The 22701-nt window shown below is 28.4% G+C and overlaps 1 protein-coding gene across 3 annotated transcripts in view; it reads right to left on the bottom strand.

Annotated features, from left to right (window-relative positions):
• Positions 1 to 22701, bottom strand: part of PGAP3 (Per1-like protein PGAP3) — a 60991-nt gene that overhangs the window by 20808 nt on the left and 17482 nt on the right. For all 3 annotated transcript variants that reach the window (XR_012758809.1, XM_075382113.1, XM_075382114.1), the window contains exons 3-5: positions 19164 to 19316; positions 5300 to 5424; positions 4118 to 4254 (exon numbers count right to left, since the gene is read on the bottom strand). Coding sequence is in view for 2 of the 3 variants with exons in the window: in XM_075382113.1 (XP_075238228.1) it covers positions 4118 to 4254; positions 5300 to 5424; positions 19164 to 19316 (415 nt within the window). In the remaining variant the exon portion in view is untranslated. The remainder of the gene's footprint in view (positions 1 to 4117; positions 4255 to 5299; positions 5425 to 19163; positions 19317 to 22701) is intronic.

Genomic DNA, 22701 nt, shown 5'->3' with positions numbered 1-22701 from the left:
TAAATGGTTTAATTAATTAAATTAATTTAAAATTAGCTTATATGATGTTAAATTAAATTAACTAATAAAATTTAACAAAATATAATAACAGAGTTATTATATTTTATAAATATAATATTAATATTTATAAATTAATTTAATAATTAGGAATAAAATTACTTGTAAATGTTCATTAGTATTCACTAATATATTAACTTATAGATATAAATAAAATTAGAAAGTTTTTAAACAAAGGTTTAAAACTTATCCGGTCTTTGACAATAGCTTTGGTATGTGGCTGAGGGCCTGGGTAGACATCCTAACGGGATGTTACCACATCACATGGTCATGGACATAGGTAACTAGAAACGAAGCAGAACACAACACACAAGCACTAGTAACACACAGTAACAAAGGAGCACTATCTAACACAACCTTTCACGTTCACTTCTCAACAGAGACGATGGATTACTGGATTAAATTTTCTAATTTAATCCAGTAATTGAGACTTTGTTTCATACCTATGTCTCATTACCAGTTATTAACATTAAAAAGAAAGTTTCATCATTATTTTCACATTTAGAAAGTCACAGAGAGATTGCTACAAAATTGTGTTTCTGCTCTTGGGTAAAGAGTTTCATGATGATTTCAAGATGGATTCCTAATTTTTCCATTAAATTTTTGTGTCAAGAACCCACTGAAATTCCAATCTCTTTCACTATCTCGGAAACTGTTAAACATCAATCTAATCTCTCCAAATCACTTTTTTGTATAATGCGGAATGTGCCTGTTGAAATGCCTACCTGGACGAGCATCATTTTCAATAAAATCTAGACCACTTTCAAAAGCTTTGAATGCGGCTCAAATAGTTCTCTCTTTAAGACTCTTGAATCATTTTAAGTTTTAGTAAAATCTTTGGCAAACTAATGAAAACTAATGATTATAAATGCATATATGTGATGCAGGATTGTCTGTTAGTTAGATGCTATACAGTTTGCTTACTTTTTTGAGCAGATCACTTAATGCAATTACGTTATTAGTCTATAATGAAATGTAGTAAACATGTCCATGTCCGAGAAATATAGTTAAAAATGTGCTACTCTTAGTAAAAGAGCCCTAATTAAGGCAAATGTAATAAAATTCACAACATTTTTGTGGAAATGCTCAGATGATTGAAAATTATTTAATCAATAGCATTTAAGGTTTGAAGAGTGTTAAACGCACTTAATATCATTCAAGTAAAAATAGATCTCTTGGATGCTTCTAAGGAATGGCTTCTTTTCATCAAGCATCCTCAGTTTGAAGAACTGAATTTTGAACTTTTAAACTAAGAATTAATTAAATTAAACAATTTTTTAATTTACTAAGTGATCATCATTCAATAGAATCCATAAATATTAAATCTCAATGATGAATTAAATTCACTGTAGTTTATACAATTTTTGAGTTAAAATTGTCACAAACAGAAGTTTCAATATTTTTTTAGAGAATACAGGAAATTGCTTTAAGGGGTTGTTTATTGGAATTGTTGATTAAAATCCGATCCTTGACAATATAAATAAGTTGTTTTTTTTTTTTTTGGATAATCTCTAGGAGAAAATGTTGCTAACCTAACTTATTCAACAGATTTAATTACTTAAAATTATAAAACGACTTTAGAATTACTCACAAAAATATTCCAAAACAGAGTGAATAATTATAAAATGTCACATTCAAACATTATTTGAATTTCTTTAAGCAGAAAAGTAGTATAGTGTGGTAATTAAAACTAGGTAATAGAAATATTCATATTAATGTTCTAAAGGCACTAAATTAACCTACTGATACTTGGGATACAATCATAATTCATCTTTTAATTCCAAAATTAGATTTAAATACAAACTAAAAATGACAATCTAATGTATTAGTCAATCGAGCCACTTCTCTTTCTGAATTCATTGATTTATTCAATGAAAAATGTCAGATGTCAGAGGTCACTAACCAGAAAATAAAGCAGGTAATAAAATTTACCTGCTACTAATCAAAAATACAGTTATGAATCCATAAAAACAATTTTTTTTGCCATCAAAAACAATACTGTTCATGGCATCACTAAATTGTCATTAGATTAATAACTCATTTAAATGTTAATATATAATGAAGCTAAGAAATACTCTGTTGCTCTGAATTTAACAAAATAACCCCCAAGTGTATTAAATATGAATATATTGAGAAATGTACAGGCATCAATTTACCTTTCTATCATAATTAGGCAATTAAATACGTTTTCTGTTTTCTTAATCAATAAATAAGTTACCTGCATTTAAATTTTTGCAAGTTTTATTTAGTTTATTTTTACCCGTCAAAAATTGAACTACATCTAAAGCAAAGGAAATAATTACAGTACAATCTCCCCACTGTAATTTACCATAGTTAAAAATAAATAAATGGAAACACTCACTGAAAAAAATTAATCCGTAAGATTTGTGCTATATGTAAGTATGTTATCTGATGATGAAACCATTAATTCATCAGTAGGGTATTTCACAGATACAGAATGGATATTATGGTTTTTTAAACCAATTATTAATGATAAATTTGAATCTCAATAAATCATTTTTGAACTGATGCTGAAAATTCTTAACTTAAAAATTATAATAGCATGATTCACTATTACTGTTATTAACCATTATTACTAAGTATTAGTCTAGTAATAAAGTGGTGAAGTTCGGGCAACTATGGTCATCTACTAATAAGTTGACTAATTACAAAATTATAGAAAAACAAAAGGATGTTGTGATCTGAGCACTCAAAGTACACTTTTTTAATAAAGCAAATATTACGCACAGATGGAAAAATTACTGATCTAGAAAAGATGTAGGGAGAGACATAAATATGATTACTTTTGTAACTGTATCAGAAAGAAAAACACATTATAGACCCCTAGTTCTAGGTTCAAAACAACATTATTACTAAAACAGAATTTACAGCAGACATTAAAAAATGCAGCTTATAATTTTTGCTTTTAGCTTGTTCTTTTTATATTTTCTGTAACTTTTTATTGAAAAAAAAAAAACACAAACCCATTAAAACCAAAAAAGATAGAAGTGTGGATGCAAGTCTCTCTATTAGTTAAAACTAAGAATCAAACCCATCCAAATATAATGAAACATTCACAAATTTTATAAATCTAATAAATATGAACTGCTCCCCATTACAGAAACCAAATAAGTTTTATACAAGTAATATCTATTGCTGTCATATTATTTTATTATTTTTTAATGCTAAAAACATAGTAACTTAATGGAAAACATACGCAGAATACTTCAATCTCTAATTTGCACACTGCAGTTTTAATGGAATTTTCTTAAACTTACACAAATTGATGTTAGAGCAAGTGGCTACTGCTACTTTTTAAAAATTACTTTAAATCTAAAAGAAAATTAAAATACTTTTTGAATTTCAGGAAGAGACTGAACATTAATTTATGGAGTTAATAGTTAAGTTATGGAGTTAATTTATGATTTCAAAACCACTTGTAGGTAGAAATAAAGTATAATAAACATCAATATCAATTTTTAAGAAAGGAAAGTCTGGGTGAAACAGGACCAGATTTTTACCTTTTGAAAATAAAGTGAAGAAGGTACATTATGCTAATCAATCACTCAACTTGCATTTAAATAAATTACGAGGAGAAAACCAAAACACAAGGTACAAAAGTAGTTCCAGAAGCTGTAGATACAAACAAATAATGAAAATGACAGTGAAAATATAAATTCAAGATTACTAGCATAGAAGTAACTGTACCTCTAATTTTCAGTATTTTCTTGTGAGCTTTTGATCTTTTTGTTTTCGTCATTAGTAGTTTAAATATTCAAAATCAGAAAGATTATTTACTTTTACATATATTTTTTACTGTAAAATTACAGTAATTTTATTGTATTTCTAGATATGACCTGATCTGAAAAGGATTTTACAACTCTGAAGAGGGGTAAGTTTATTTAATTGTAAGTTTAGAACCGACTGAACTATCATTTTATAGAAAAATACATAATTAGTTACTATCCAGTATCACTACTACAGTGGTGATAATTTTTTTCAGTGAGAGGCCTTGATATTATTACTCTTTATATGGCAGATAACTGAGAAAATAACTGACCTATTGAAATGTTAGCAGTCATATTATATTGATAATCAAACTGGTCCAGTATTAAATATGCTGCATGATTCAAGAAGAATGTCAGGAAGACTAGTGTCAGCAAGAAGGAGAAGAATACTGGAGCTCCTAACAACATCCTGCAACAAGCAATAAAATAAGATGAAGTGGACATTCAAAAAATACATTCCAATGTTTAATAGGTAAAGTAAATGGGCTTTCTTACTGATAGGTTCAAAACAGTTCACATAAATTTTTACTTTTTTTTTAATAGGTAGTAGTGTTACATACATGATCTTTAAAAACATAAAAGACCTGACTACCTTTATCAGTAAATTGTAGTATAAAATAAGTAAGGGCTTAAATTGAAATTATCAATAATTTAATGTCCTACATCATCTTAAAATTTTTTATTTTAATCTTTCAGATTAATAGTGAGTATTCTCTAACATTGTAAGCATGCCTTTTGGTTGGCATTCTTAGAAAAATGTTATCATAGAAAGTTGAACGCAGCACCACAAGGTGTTACTAATTTTTTTTTTTTAATTTCATGAATTTACTATAAAGATTGAGTAAAAATATGGGAGAAGCTTACAAAAGCTAATTGTATGGTTGAACAAGCATTACCCTTGGAACAAGCGTTTTATCCTTGGGAATCAAATAAACTAAACTGTCTGTTAAAAGAAAGAACCATTAATTTCTTCATTAAAAGTGCTAATAAAAACTTAAAATTTTACTTGAAATCTCACAAAATCTACAACAAAAATATAAGTTAATTTTCAATAAGTATGAATGCTTGTATTTAAAGAATAAGCTGAATAGGTACTAAAATAAATTGTTCAAGAAATAAAAAAATTGTTAAAAACTGTTTATAGAAATTTTTATTTAAAACTAAATATTTTTATTTAGAACTAAATAATAATTTTTGATAGTTAAATAATTATCCTGAGGAATTAGTATACAAATAAATAAACAAAAAAATGTTTAAGTAAAGTAAACAGCCTACGCTAACCATAAGTAGGTTACTCATGCTAATAGATGAACTATATTAAAAAGAGTTTCAACTATTTTATAATAATAATGATTGATGTTAAGAAATTAATTAACAATTTTTTTAAAAACAGAATAACTCTTTTTATAGAAAAAGATAATTACTAAAGATAAAAACAAATAACATTTTTATACCTCATTAGAACGCCATATAAAGAATAGAAAACCATGGAAAAAGCTGATAAGTAGTCCATCATTTCAGTAAAAGGAAGATCACGAGTGTGAAATACAGAAGACCAAATCCAAGCATTGACACACACCTTAAACAAAATCACACAGCATAATATAGTATGAACATGAAGAATTAGTCAGGACAATGCAGGGCAAGTTTATATGAAATCAAAAGTTAAAAAATCATATAATTAATTAATAATAGCACACGTGCTAAAATGCATTTTTCAACTACATTTTAATAAAAGAATGTTTTAATTATAAAAAATCTTTTTATAAACGTAAGATTCAACTAAAGTCATAAATAAATTATTAATTTATCAATCAACAGAATAAAAAGATTGTGGGGTTCAGTTAGTAATTGTTTTAAATTTAAATACCAATCTTAATAACTGGAATATTATTAATCTTATCATGAGGCTTTGGAAGTCTTATATATCTGAAAAAAATTTTAAAACGGTATTTTATACGACTAATCTATAAAGAAGTACAGATGGAACGAGTACAAAAAACTTACCTTTTTGTAGATGATATTAACTTTACATGACTATAGTGGTAGTAACATAGTGGTTAATATACTACATTATATCTTTAAAAAAAATTGTATCCACAGAATATAGAGATATATAACCACATTTGCAAAAGAAATGAATTGCAGGATAAAATATTATTAAATGTGTTTTTAGATGAAATACATAATTTACAATTAATTAAGACTATGGATTAAACATTTCACTATAAAACTCACTGATAAAGTAGTAACAATCCATTGCGGTGATTGGATCCAGCTGAGGTAGAAGAATAATAAAGATTTTCTACAGGTATCTCTAGAGGATTATAACATACAACCCTACCCAACACTATAAATTACAATCTTAAACAAATCATAAAAGATTGTTAACAAACAGTGGGATCTCCTTTCTCAGTAGCAACCATTTTTCATTATTCTTAATTCCTCTCTCCAGTATCAGTTCTACGTGTATAGATATATCCCTGCTAGATTCTCCAGAATGAGGGACTTTTAATAATAAAGCTAGTGCATTATATCAACACCCTTGGCATTATCTTATGTGGTGGCTATATGGGACTGATTTGAGAGGTATTTTCCTATCCAGAGATTGTGCAACGGTTGAAATGCCCAAAAAAAAACAAAAGCCATTGAACATTTTTTTAAATAGGTGAACAATCTAGTGGATTATAATTGCCTGAATAAAGAAAATAATCACAAAACTTCAAATTTTTAACAATAGCATATTTTTATATTTTAACAAAAAAAAAAATATCAGTGATTATATTTGTGTATAATTATAAGAAAAAAAGGCTGTAAAAGAACCCCACTTGAATGTAAAAACAAAAAAACAAAACTACTATCCTCAAAAAGCATGTGCATTGTACACATCTTTCATTAACAGTTATCTCCACTTATAAAAAAAATGAAAATGATGGAATAATTTAATGAAACAAAAAAAATATATATATATCTTTACCCTTATTTTAAAAACAGCTAAATTATTCTTCCACAGAATCACCATCCATTCAATACACTTCTTCCAATGCAGCTAGTTTTTTATGTTTATCCTTGGAAAAAAAATACTTTTTTGTTTTTGAAACCATTTCCTCACTGCAGACTTCACCTCTTTATCAAATTTGAAGCGCTATACCTTCAGGCATTCTTTCTGATTTTGGGAACTGGTGAAAATTGCTAAAAGCCAAGTCTGAAATAAATAGTGAAAGCAACAGCACTAAAAAATGTAGATGTTGAATTGTGTATTTTGGTACAAAGATGTTAAGGCCTGTATTGTTATCATGAAGTGAAAAATGTTCCCCATGTAAAAATGTAAATAAAAAAAAATATTTTTCATTCCATCAAGTGATTATGCTTTATAAAGTTGTAAGAATTTTACTGTAATGTTCAGAAGTTACTTTGAACCCATTTCAAGAAGAAAATACCTTCAGAATTCAAAAATGTAATCAATGTGTTTGCAAGGAACTAAGGTATCAAAACGGTAAAACAAAATTTCGTAACTTCTTTTTCAAAATGTTATAGGAGAAACCAAGAAATGTGAATTCTTTCAGCTTCATTTCATCAGACAGAAGTATGGTAACCATCTGGTACAAAATTCTAAAAATTTTGTGCCAGGTTAAAGTATAATTAATAAAAATATTACAGTTGAGGCAGTTAACTAAAAAATATCAGCCCTTTTATAACAATAATAAAAAACATAGTTGTCAAATATTACTTCAAAATCAGAACATTTTTTATTATGTTATTACACATACTTTTTACAATAATTCTACTTTTTATTATATAATTACATATACACACATGTGTGCTTTCGCACGCGCACACACACACACACACACAAACATGGTAAAAATTTGACAATACTTTCAAATATTATCTTATTTACTCTTAAGGTTACCACCAGTACATAAAATAAGACACAAACAGTGCAGATAGTTTCAACTAAATTCCTTGTCTTAATAAGTTTCACACAATCTTCAAACTGAGCTGACCTTCAATCTTCCTTCTATTTAACTGGAATAAGATTTAAACAGAAATTATAGTTGCACAAATATTCTAATCAAATAACCCCACAGCAGACAGATGATTAACAATCCTACAGGCTTTCCCTCCATAATTACTTGATAGAAAAACACCAAACTCCTTCCATACCAATAAAAGAAATGTACTATTCCAACAGTTGAATAAACCAAAAAAAAAACCATAAATCTAACTTAAACTAGTAATATCTGTTCTGTTAATGATTTTTTATAAGAATGATCTTAAACACTGTTCTTACTACATTAGTTTTCCAGTTAATAATAAAGATTTGTTTCTCTTTACGGTTTGACAGAGGAGTAACTTCATTTTATCTGCAATTATAAGCTTCTTGTCAATTTCTTAAAGAGTGGAAAGTATGTTCAAAATACTTTGGAACACAGTCCATTTATTTTCAATATATCAACAATAGATTTCTCAAGTTTTCATGGTAAATTGGGGTTTCCAATACAGTGCTAGAGCAGTGGTTTGAAAACAATTTCATTAATTCGAGAAAAAATAAAAATATAATCAATCATTCTTGATGAAATCTTTTCTCAACTGTAATACATTTTCAACAAAACTGAATTTTTACTAGAACAACATATTAATATAGTTTAAAATTTACTTTTAAACTCACTCAATTCAATATGTCTCTGTTTTATTAGAAACAATTGTGATTTGGCCATTACTTTTAGATAATAGTTCAGACACACATTCATCAACAATCTCCTCTTTTTTAGGATATCAAGGTCATTAAAAGATTGAAAGTAATTTTTAATACTAATATTAAACCCACAATATCCAAATCCATTTTCAATATAATTACCCTGATAAACATAGTTTTGGTTTCCTAACATGTGATATTTAACATGTAATCTATTTTTTGATGCTGAAAATGAATATGAACTCAGAATTTTTCTATCCACCACCAGTTTTGAAAATTTTTATTAAAGGATCTTTTTCATTTTTCAACATATAGTTTAGCAATTTAAGCTCCTATATTGTATTTTGTTAGCACATTTTTTACTGTTTAACTTTCTTAACATAATTTGTAAGTTATAAATAAACATTAATAGACAAAGAATCAAATCATATCTAATACTAAGAGTGAGCCTTCATGGGCAAGATTAATCATCTCTGTGTAGGTCAAAACATGTAGCTGAAAACACAGCTTGTTTTGTGTTTTGAAAACACTGTGTTATTTGTATTAAGCACTGGACTTCGGAATGAATTAATTTTGTTCAGTTTTATTGCTGTCTAAGTTAATAACTGTTTATAACTAAGTTTATGAACAGTGCAGTATCATAATGCCTCAAAACTGTGTAAATTATGTGGATGTCTTGTTATGTATGTGATGAATTTACCGTACAATCAGATAGAAAAAAACATTACACCTTTAATTAAAAAAGGTGCATTTGTACTTTCAGTGTGAAATTGATGATCAGGATAAGACATGGGCTCCTCATATAGTATGCACTAATTGTTCTGTATATTTAACAGGATGGCTAAAAGGTACACAGAAGGTTTTGCCATTTGGTATACCTATGGTATAGCATGAACCAAAGGATCATGTAACCAACTGCTACTTTTGTTTAACAAGTGTGTCTGGAATTTCTAAAAAATTTAAACATACTTTAAAATATCCTTCATTGCAATCTGCAATCAGGCCTTCACGCCTGTTCCTCATAGTGAAATTCTAGTTCCTGAGCCACCTGTGAATGTATGTTTCGAAAGCAGCGATGAAGAATCAGGTAGTACTGAAGAAGACAACAATGATTTTGATTTTGAATTATCTTCCAATAAGCCACATCTTATATCACAAAGTGAATTAAATGACTTAGGGATTTAAATTTATCAAAAAATCAGGCTGAACTGTTAGGATCAAGACTGCAAGCTTAGAATTTACTTTAAAAAAATACAAAAGTTTCGGGATTTATAAGCCAACAAAAAGAACTTTCTCAGTACTTTATTGATGAAAATAATTTAGTTTATTGCACAAATATTGATGAGCTTATGTTGCACTAGGACAAGTTTATAAACCTGAGGACTGGTGCTTTTTCATAGATTCGTCCAAGTATAGTTTAAAAGTGGTTCTACTACACAATGGTAACAAATATCCTCCTATACCAATCACTTATGGTATTAATTTGAAAGAGATACGATGTGATGAAAAATGTTCTTGAAAAAATAAACTATAAAAAACATAGTTGTCCCAACTATGTTTTTTATTTAAAGTTTAACTTTTAAATCACCACATATGAGACATATGTGGTGATTTAAAAGTTATAGCTATTTTGTTAAGCATGCAGTTAGGCTATACTACGTATATGTGTTTTCTTTGCGAATGGGACAGCCGAGCTAGGGATAGACATTACGTTACCAAAGAGTGGAAGAAACAAGACAACTTAACTCCAAATGGGAAACTCCTCAAATAAAAGAGTTGGTCAAAGATGATGTATTTAATTCAATGTTAATTAATCTAGAAAGTGCAGCTTGAGCTTCATTTAAAGACATTTGCAAAACTTTTCTCTGCAAACAAAAATTTTACAATTACCACAATATTATTAATCAACTTCTTACTACATACAGAGCTATGGGATGTAATAAGTCTTTAAAAATTCATTTCCTCTACTGACATCTGGATTTTTTCTGTGATAACCTCAGAGATGTAAGTGATGAACACAGTAAACGTTTCCACCAAAATATTTCAGTGAGGGAAAGCCACTACAAAGAAATGGAAATGGAATACTAACATGCTAGCCGATTACTGTTGGGCATTAATTAGGAATATGCCTGAGGCTATTTATAACAGAAACGTATCAGCGAAATCATTTTAACATAGGTATGGCCACGCAAAATTATAAATTTTACATATTTTAACTACATTTTCCCTTAATTTTTTTTTAAGCGAAATTTATTTAAAATTAAGGGCGATAGAAAAATTGTATTCACAGATCTGTAATATAAGCAAAAAAAAGCAATTCAATAAATGGTATCACAGTTAGATAAATATTAAAAAATCTTTTTTGTCTATCAGTGTTATTTTTTACAGATGTTTCCACTGTAATTATATATATATATATATGTATATATATATTTTTTTTTTAGTAAAATTATACCCATATATACATAATCAATTTGAAGGTGAACTTACTTCATTTACAAAGATAATGATTTCATAGAGTAGCTATAGAGTGGATAACTGAAGGTTTTTCAACAAACTTTTTCTAAGTATCTCACTGTCTAATTTGCTGTGTGTAGCTGGGCATTATTTTGCAAAAACTAAATCTCGTGATATAGCATCCCAAGTTGCTTGTTTTTTATAACTCCTCTAAGATTTTTTAATGTTCCACAAAACATATTAACATTTGCAGCAGTTCTACAATTACTAAATTCAACGAGCAAGACTTCCTTTTTGTCCCAAAAAACAATAGCCATAAGCTTCTTTACCAATCATTCATGTCTGAACTTCTTCGGTGTAGATGATGAATGTTGCCATTGTAGTGAGGAGCTCTTCTCTATGTTGGAATAAGAAATCCACATTTCATCTCCAGTAACAATGTGATCAAACAATTTTATCACCTTCACTTTCTTAACACTGCAAAAATTCATGCAATGAAGCAAACTTTTTCAGTCTAAAAACCTTCAGGATCTATCTGATACACAATTTTTTAAAGCCCAATTTTTCAGTCAAAACTTCATAATTAAAGATCACAAAACATCAAAGACAATTGAGCAATAGTGAAGCACTGGTTTTCTTGCATTTTTTCATCAACTTTCTAAATAAAATCATCTGTTATCAACGACGGCTGGCTACGTTCTTCATTATTAACATTTATTTGCCCTTCTTAAAATGAACATCAGCACTGCCTTACTTTAGCAACACTCATAATATTCAGCCTGTAAATATAAAAAATTTGCCTATGAATTTCATTGCAGAAATGCTTTTTTGCCATCAAAAATCAGATTTTTCCTCATTCTTCACACTTGGCAGGATCATGAATTGTAAGTCTCATTGTAAGTGAATGAATTTAATCCACTAACAGAAAAATTACTAAAAAACAGCTGACTATTAATTGAAATCAATATTCAACTGTTAACAAATGGTTCAAGCACCAACTTCTATATCATATATATATATATATGTGTAGGTGGCAAATTCTAAATAGACTATACTTTAAAAACACGTCTCATACATTGGAAAAATCAATAGATCATTCTATAAAAAATGTTCAGAACATTTCAGGGAATACAAAAACTTACAGTACAGGGCATTTTTTTAATAAAAATTTCAAATTTTATTTACATTTATCAAAAGATACTACATACTACATTTACAGGACGAAAACTATTGCACAGCAGACAAGATGGCAGAAAATCACAATTATTGTAAATAAAAATATTATATAACAATTAAAAAAGAATACATCATTTATAACAGAACAGAATAATATGCAATATTCTGGATGTATTTAACAATATAGTAAGCAAAATATTTATAAGGTGCTGCTCATGTATGAAATCGATACTTCTTTGGAACATTTACGAACATGCCTAAGAACATCACACCAAGCATAAAATTCAATTCATTTCACACACGGACAAGTCATTCTATAGAATACCTGTAAAACATCACAGCAAGTATAAAAAATAAAGGACACATTTGTTGTGGAGAAGATTTTAATACTAAATGACCATTCTAGAATTTTAGTGATTAGTACAAAGTGCTAATGATGAACAATTTTTATTGTGCTCATGTACCTAGTGTAGCAACTGAACTGTAGATATCTCACTGTCATTTGGATGATCTTAATTATTTAAATTGTATGCATTAAACAAATACTAATTGTATGTATTACATTTCATACTCTGATGAAAAGTGGAGTTAATCTGTGATTTTTTTTATAAATAAGCGCATACCATGATCAATCATTTTTCTATTTTATTAATCTGCAATCTGTTCAACTAGTGAACAATAAGCAACCATCTCATAGGCCAATGAGATGAAGATGATATGTATGCATGACAGATAAATGAGGTATAGTCTTTTACAGAATCAGAATAAATACACCAGTCTCCACTGTTTAGTATTCGAATCCATACAAAAACAACTAACTTTTACTATGATTTGAACCTCAACTTCAAAAATCAGCTGTTAAACAACTGTTTTGTTACAATGAGTTAACCACTAGACCAGCCCGGTGTGTTTTGAACAATAATTTGGGAAAAAGAAAAATAGCACTAGTACTAAGCTTTTTGTCTGATACCAGGAACCAATATTTGAGTGCTATTTTATATTGGTTATAAAAGAAAATTGGTCTGAGTTTTTTTAAGTTCAAAATTTTTTAGAATATTCAGGCGTTAAAAATCTATGCCAACTAATAATAAGTACCATAAGAGCTTTTGGAGGGGAAAGATTTGAAGATGATGTTGCAGACAAGCATCGAACCAGCATAGTTTGTGGCAATAAGCATTCCTAACATCATCCAAGAACTGACAGTAGTATGCTGCATTTACCATCCTTCATTTGTGTAGAAAATCAATTAGCAGCACACCGTTTGGGTCCCAAAACACAACTGTCAGAATTTTTCCAACTGACAACCACTTCTTGTCCTTGATTGTTGCCCCCTCTTTCTCCACTCCATACTTGTTCTCTTTCTTTCTGGGATGAACTAGTGGACCCACATTTCATTACAGGTCACAATATGATCTAAAATACCTCTCCTTCTTCCTCGAAGTGTTTCAGAAGCCACTGACAAATGTCTTTCTAGACATTTCTCTGTGCCTCAGTGAGAAGACATGGACCCACCTCACCGACATTTCGCTTTATCCAAGAGTGTCTGACAATATTTTATGCATATTTCCAAAACTTATGCCCACCTCTCATGCAATTTCAGCGACAGTTAGCAGTGTTCACCTTCCACAAGTTCACCAACGGCTGAATATGTATAATCAACACTGGTCCGCGGATGATGTTTGTGACTTTTGTTCTACACTGCATCACGGCCATTTCAAAATTCTTTGGCCAATCAAACACTTTAATTTTTGACAGGGTAGAGAATTTGACATCTTCACTGGCAAGAAATTGGCAGTGAAGATGTCAAATCTTGCAATTTTGCAATTATGATGGTGGTATCTTCTGCTCAGACACTGCTACTGATGTGGGAATGTAACCTACAGGTGTTGCTGGTCAGTTGCTTCCCTCTACACATACCCAACTAACTACCTGTAGCATCCCATCACATTCAATGCTCTTCTTTAGTTAGCGCAGCAATTATCATTTCTGTCAGTACATGAATGTTTGTTTATGGCTGAAGAGACCTTATTTAGTTCTTAAACATATTTCATTGATCAGAATTGTTAAAAATGGCAACAGACAGGATTCACGCGAGTGCAATGAAAGAATCTTTTTATATCAAATAAAAACATAACACAACAGAAAAGCATAACAGGAGTATAAAAAATAGTAATTTTCACAAAAGAGTATTACCAGAAGTTAATTAATGAACGCACATCAAAAAAGAGATTCATCATTAAAAACGTATGATGTAAGAAACATAAGCGTTTAGTACCTGTAAACGAAGAAAGAATTATCTTGTGATTTATGTAACTAATGACAAGTTGTTTGATCTTTTTCAAGAAACATATAAGCCGATTGGGCATGAAATCATATATTTAAAGAATGGTCAAATAAGTAAAAAAATTATTTATGCATACGATAATGAGATATATATCACTCTACATACATTTGCCAACTAATACAAAAGGGAGTACAACTAATTAAAAAAGGAGTTGAACTTAAACCAATAATTTGATCAGAATGTAATTTGTGCTATCAATGCATATTACAACCTAAAGAGGTAGCCACAAATTTAATCAATATCTTCATGTTTCCTGGTGCATCTTCTATCTTTCGAATGAATAATGGCTAGAATTCTTCAACAAAATTGTTTTAAGGAATACAGACTACAACAAAAATAATTCATGAAAAAACACACCAAGCCAGTGTCTCAAGGAAATGTGAATCAAGATGAAAATATGAGTTAACTAGTTGGATACAAGATGAAAATACATCCCACTATATGTTTATGTTCTGTTCAATTAATGAAAAACAGCTTACCAAGACATCATCTTATAAAGCCTTATTTTAAGTTATGGTAAATATATGGAATATAGTCTAAATATCTGGAATATTCCACAGTAACAGAAAATCTTGAAAATTTGGAAAAATAATAAATTTAATCTAATTAAGGTAAATTTAATGAAAAATATAACAAAGTAAAAAAATATAATAAGACAATGTAGAACAAAGTACTTGATCATGAAAACAATATACATTTCTTTTTCTATAAGTGAAGTAAGTTTTTGTTTTCAGTTTTTTGTGAAAGGTGTTCTAAACGTCCTAGCAGTTTTAATCAATGTTCATCCTGCAACTATTATATTCACATTATTTGTGAAAACTATATACAATATAAAGAGGAAGAAGCTATCTTTTGTCTCTTCTGCATTAAAAACCGGCATTATGCAATCAGTAATTTGCACAAGATAATTCAGAAGAACAAGATAAAAAAATACTAATGATAAATTTTGTGTTACTGACAAATGTATGATAAATAATTTAACATATTTACACTGTAATAACAAAAACAGCAGAGTACAATTGTCTGAAATATATTTCTACTAATGGGAAGAATGAAAACTTTTTTTTTTGAATAATATGAGGGCTATTTTTTTATAGTTCATGTTTTGTTTAACCTTTGATGGGCTATAAAAAAAGACATGTTGATATAACAAAATGATTCTATTACTAAAAGTTGGGTAGTATCTAACTTATATTTCTATATAATCGCCAAAACGATTAAGGCATTTGTCGTATTGTGACACGAGCTTTCTGATGCCTTCTTCAAAGAAGTTTGCCGCCAGTAAGATAAGGTAAATCTTGACAGCCTCCTAAAGTTCTTCGTTGGTGGTTAAATGTAATGAAGAATACAGAATCGTAACAAACCATGCAATTCCTTTTAATTTATTGGTAATAATTAACACCTATTTTAATTAGGAAGAACTTATTATACTCATAAGTTAAAAATGAAAATCTTTGATGAAATGTTAGAGATGGGAATACTAAGATGGATGAGTGGAATGATAAGAAAGTAAGTTATGGAATTATAATATTAGAAGAATTCCACTCATGGATGAGTGGAATGATAAGATAGTAAGTTATGGAATTATAATATTAGAAGAATGTTTAAGGTGACTCCTGTAGGCTCAGGGCTGCTGTAATGAAGGCTGAGATTATAGGAAAAAAGTGAATAATATTAGAAACTAGAATCTGAAGCTGAAAGTGGTGGAAAAAAGAAAGGCAGGAAGATCCAAAGTTAAGGTAGCTGAGGATGTGAGAGAGAGGTAGGAGAAGTAAAGATTCCAAGTATAAAAAGAATGGTGGAGAATTAAAGGTAGAAACACCAACACCTCTACAACGTAAAGCAAATATAAACAAGAAGTACATAAATGTAAAAATCATTTACATTTTATTCTAGTATATCAAAAATCTGAGCCCTGTTTTCCCCAATCTTCTTAATGAGAAAATTGGGTTTTGAAGTAAATACTCAAAAGTCATCATAGAGAAAAATAAATTAATTACAAAATTATCTAGAATAGTGAACAGCTGATGGATGGGTTAACTTCACAAAATTATTTACTGACACATAAGATAATTCAAATTTATCTTATGTTGCATTGGTCTTGAAACTGCTTTCCAAACTAACAGAATATGAACTTTAAATTGCAAACAAAATTCTGCTGTAAAAATAAATGTTCATAATAAATCACCCACTTAGCATTCCTTTAAGAGGAATTACTTTTTTTTATTCTATAAAAGAAGTAATCTTCTGGAAAGGCCTAAAATAAGGTCATATAAGCATTTAAAAAAATGTATTCCAAATTTTAGAATATTTTAAGATAGTGTTAAAATGCACTAGTCATAAAGTAAACAGTACATAACAAGAACATATTATTTGCGTATTAAAATTTTAATGAACATTAACCATTAAAGAGTTGGTTAGAAATTTATAAAAAAAATCTTACTTTCTTAATAAACCTTATGAATTTTTGTTTTAACAATGATTACTCACTTAAATATAAATAAGGTAGTGAAATTTCATAACCAGATTTTGAATATACCAAAACGGGTAACAGAATCAATAAATATGGTTTTTATTATATGATTAAAGTGACAATAGCATTTCTTTTTTAATATTTTACTTAATATTTTAGATGACATTACAAAGTCACTGAGGGAAGAAATGTTCAGCCAATACTAATTTCTATATGCAGTACATGCTGTGGATAAAAGAGTAAAATTAAATTTACTTTCTGTACAGAATTTTTCAAATTCTTAGGCTGAAGTTACAAACACTGATGTTGAAAAACACATGAAATATTTCCAAGTGAAAAGGGTTTTGCATAAAGTTTTTAATTTTATTTACAGTTTTCAAGGTTGTTTTTTATTTCAGTCAATGAAACATTCATGCAACTTGTTCTTAATCCACAACTTCATTGCTTATTTCATATTATCATCCGCACTTAAGTAAATTCTTCTGATATTCCTTTTGAAATTAGAAAATTGGTTGAATTTGCTTGGCCCCAAATTAAACATATATAGCAGATGTAGGAGATTAAATTTCAGTTTTTCAAAACATCTTGCACAGTGTGTGTGCAATCGACTTGTAAATTACACATTTTTGTCCAAATGCTGTTTTCAGGGTTTAAAAATTTAATTATTGCATGCTGTTTAATTTTGTAGATACAGTCTAAGTCAAATTAATAATGATCAAAAACATTTGCAGTAAGTAAACATACCTTAACATGTTTATGAAAGGGAATAACTGATCTGAAATAACTGGCCACTTACATCATAGAATATGTACTTTTTTTATGATTAGTCACATTGATGATTTGACGACTCTCTTCCATTTTTGTGCAGTACTAGTTTAGTAATTTCCATATGCTACATCCTACACTATCATTATTTGTTTTAAATGTTCTAATCTTTGCCTTCCCACATAGTTTTTTAATTTAACACTTCCTTCTATAAAAATTAACTAATCTCGAGTGGCTTTAGAAGATTTACTTATTCTAATGAAAATTTGCTATAGGCCTCTTTTTTTCTTCAACATATGACAAACATTCTTAATTTAAAACTTTATAATAACCTAATTATAATCATCAACATTCTTCTGCAATGTTATATTTCAAAAACCTCTTTTTTTTAGTTTCCTAAAAGACAAAGTTTAAAGAAAACATAAACAAAATTTAATATCAAATATTCATGTATACATACTCAATGAATTATATTCCAGCAGCATTATATAATTACCTTGATAAAACTGATTGTTTTCACTGGCGCTGACATATTTTTTTGGTTAATTCTATTAAATGCTCCATTCATAAATAAAAAATAACTTTTCAATTTCTTTATAATTTATAATCAAAAAATTATAAATTTAAAAAAAAATTAATTATATAACTCATTTTTAAACTGTTAAAAAATAACTCTGTGGTGAAGTGGTAGCATCTCAACTTTTCATTCAGAGGTCCTGGGTTCGAATTCCAGTCAAGCATGGTATTTTTCATGCGCTAAAAATTTCTATTCTCATAAGGCAAAATGACAAAAGCACTTGATGCTCATCATCTCAAAAAACATTTAATTTTAATGTTACAATAAAGAGGAAATTGTAAAAAAAAATTCTATATATGATGTCAAACAGAAACATTAAAATGCTTTCCGGTACATTTACTAGCGTATAAACACAATAAACAAAATCTAATAATACACTGATCACAATCGGGAAAATATATAAAAATTTTCAAACATAGAAAAGTTGTCAAGAAATCAACAGTAATAAATTAAAGTCCCTTGTATTTTTGTGTACACATACTAAAAGACAGCAATGACAATTCAACTAATGAACATGTTACTTGAAAATGAAGACTGGATTACAGACAATATATTTTTAATTTAAATTATTTAAATGATAATACACATATCAGTTTTATTTATGTTAAAAAATACAAACAGGTCCATAGACCTATGCAACTGTATAAACAGTTGCATAGAGAAGTGAAAATAAACATACGTGAAAGTTGCAAACATTTCAATATTATAAGGTGTGCTTTATGTGTTACATCAGAATACACATTGTATGTATAATAAGCATGCACTTACTTATATGTTGGCTTTTAGTAAGACTAAAAAAAAGTTTGGAAAATGAACATCATACTCACAAATGCATAAAATGTCCAACACCAATACATAGGACCTCCAGGTCTGACTTGTTTGTAAAATCTACGCAACATTAATGCATTAACAGCAAGGTTGCATAATGAGAATATAACTGAAGCTGGTTCTTGCATACCAAGCCATCTAACAAATGGCCACTGTGACAGATTAATAAACAGACAAATTAAATCAGTATTATAGCTAATCAGAATAATGAAAAATCATCAATATTACTAAAACAAGAACATGAAAAAAGTAATCATGAAAACCCACGTAAAATGTCACATAACAATAAAATTAAGTTTTAATAACATTAAATATCAGCTAAGTATATTTTTCAATACTTACGTAAACATTACGAGATATCTAAAGTGAAAAAATTATTCACATTTTTGGCAATTTCACTATCTGATCAATCTACTAATAATTTTCAAAGCAACAGAAATTACACTGCATTACAATATATAAAAGTTATGATTATGAAGTCAAAGGCATTTTCTACAGATGTTAAGTATCCAAAATAAAAGTTTCTGCAAATGGTTTAATAAGACAAAAACTAATAGTATACTGATTTTATTGGTAGCTAAAGACTTAATGAGTGAAGCGTGGGGGGAACAATATGTTTCAAATGGAAGAATGCCAGTAATTGTTAATAACAACTTAGCAACCATCCCATTTTTCACATTGTTCCTAGGTTAGTTAATGCACTCTACTGAAACATCCAATTATCTGCCCCAAAAACAGTATGCAAATCATCAGCATTATTATTATCATCATTTTTTCTCTTTATTCATTCATAACTAGTTCACAATGAAGATTATGTAACTCAAATGTAGACAGACTATCCTTCCACCATTCTGTCATGAAAACTAGCCTCCTCTATATTCTCCTTTATCTTCCTTAATAACTTAAGGAACCTCTACCTTCTCGATAGATAATTTTTTTTTTTTTCATTCTGCACTCTCTATAAGTGATCAAACCGATTGATTAGTCGTACAGTTTTCTATTCTCTCTTGCAAAGATCTCCGAAACTAATTCCTAAATTTTGATGTCCCCACATCGCACAAAAGTACAGGGCCAGGAGAGCCCCGCACTCTTTTTTCCATCATTTTCAGTTGTTGCACTTCATTGCCTTTCCTTCATACAGTCACTCAAGATTCTGTAAAAACCCACAAATAACACTGTTTACTGTTCAACAGCATATCCTTATTCAGAAACAAACTTAACTTATACCATAATAAGAGTCTGATAATAGTTTTCCTACCAATTACACTCTGCTGACAGTTTTGTTAATAATCTATCTGTCATTTCACATTCAAAATATTTTAAGATGTTGAAGAATTTCCATTGTTTCTACTTATTTTCGCAGATGGCCAGTTTCACTGCACATAACGTACATCAGTTTGTCTTAGAGAAGTTTATGCTGTAAAGCAAACCATTCAAGAGTCATCTTAGACAATGGGACTACTTCATCATAATTAAATTATGTCAGGTGTCATCAGTTCCAACATAACACAAAACGCTTCCCTACAGTAGAAGCTTCACTGTACCTTGGAGCTGTCTCCAAGAGGTGTGGGTATTCCTGATTTGGCTATAAGATGCTGGCATTCATCTGAAACAAAGAACTGTACAAGAGGGCTAGTTTTTTCACAGAACACTATATGACTCATGGCTGAAACATCTTACAAATAGTTCTTATTTCCTAATAATACCAATAATAATAATAAATTTTATATAAATTTAAAATTAAAAAAAACAAAAAACAAAAATGCAAAAGATTAATTATGTATTTGATTACATTATCATTTAAAATATTATTATTAATTTTTGTAAGGCAATTACCAGGAAAATATTACAACTTTTTTGAAACCTTTTTTTTTTAAAGAATATGAACTTCATTTCACCTTACGCAAACATCCACTAGGACTATAAATTCAACAACTTTAACTCATAAAAACATTACGTTTTCTAATTTTTTTTGAACACAAATCACTCTGATATTGAGCATTTTAAATTTCTAATGTAGTAGCATTCCAACATTTTATCTTGTAACCTGTCTTCCAGAATAGTTATCTATAGTGACCACAGATGATTTTTTTAAAGTGTTTACCAAGAAAAACAATTAATGTGTTATAAAACAATTAATTAAAGATAAAATAGTTTTATTGCTAATGAATATAATTTTATAAAGCACCTCTATTATTTCTAATGAGCCATATGTAAAAAGCAAGTTTGTTACTCATAATGAGAATGAGTTTGAACTGTTATAATTTTGTAATCAAGAGTTTAAAAAATCATCAAATTAAACCCTATTCTATTTTTTCCTCAATAACTCAAACAGTAAGAAATGTTCTATTCAATTTAAAACATGTATTTTAAAAATACAAAATATATTCAAGAAACCAAGTATGTATAATGTGAACTTTTTTCATATCTTTATACAATTTCAGGAAGCAAACTATTTTTTAAAGATATCTTCATCTCTAGTTATCATACTGAAATGATTCTTTTTAAATACTTATGAATTCCATAACCAATTAAAAAATACCACATTTAAAATTAAAAAAAAAATTTTTTTATTAATCTGGTAATTTATAAATGATGATTTTAACATTGAAATAAATCTATTAAGTTATTTAATAGCAATATTATGTATTATGCATATTAAAAGTGAAATAATCAGTTATTATTTTTAAAAGTGAGTTACCTAAGAATTCCTTATTAAAAAGAAAAAGTAAACATGAAATTACCAATAATAATTGGTGATTGTCGACAATTACCAGAGCAACACAGAATATGATGACAAGATTAAAATTAAATATTGTACAACACATACGAACTGGCATCGATATGGAAGTGTAATTAAGGATAACTATAGGAATTTTAACTCAAAGCTTGAGGTTTAGACAGATCTGTTTTAGTCTAATTTAAACATTATATTATCTATTACAATGAAACTAACTTTTAAGACTCCAGTTCTCTAAAGCTCTAATTGTAGTTTTTTCTAGGAACAGGAAAAATTGAAGTTTTAATGCCTGTTATAAAAGTTTAATTTTTTTATTAAATCTATGGACAGTTCTGTTTGACAATATGTATATAAAATAATAAATTTATAATAATTTATTACTTTATTTCATGGAATAAAGTATCTGCTGTTATCCTGCTTTATATAAAAAAATAATTTATTTAAAAAAATGCTATAACTGCATAAAGTTTTTATACAATGTTGCTTAATTTACTTGATGTAAAAGGTATTGTGGATTTTTACAAATAAAAATTATAATTAACATTATAATTCTATTTTAAACAAAAGAACTATATTCAATGAGAATATATATCAGCCTTGGAAATGAAGATTCCCTTGTTTCCATCACATTAGACTAAGATCAATTTCAATAGATTTAAGTCTCAGTAACGGTTATGTTTATTAGCCAAAATTAAATCCTCACACCAAACAACAAAATTCTTGGTTGATCTACCAATTTATTAAAAATCGCCTATATCTTTCAATTTCCAGAATGCTACTTCCTGAGATGTTTCAGG

Source organism: Lycorma delicatula, chromosome 1, assembly GCF_047948215.1.
Source record: "Lycorma delicatula isolate Av1 chromosome 1, ASM4794821v1, whole genome shotgun sequence".
Lineage (NCBI taxonomy): Eukaryota > Metazoa > Arthropoda > Insecta > Hemiptera > Fulgoridae > Lycorma > Lycorma delicatula.
The sequence above is the reverse complement of the archived record's forward strand: the minus strand, read 5'-3'. Positions and strand labels throughout refer to the sequence as shown.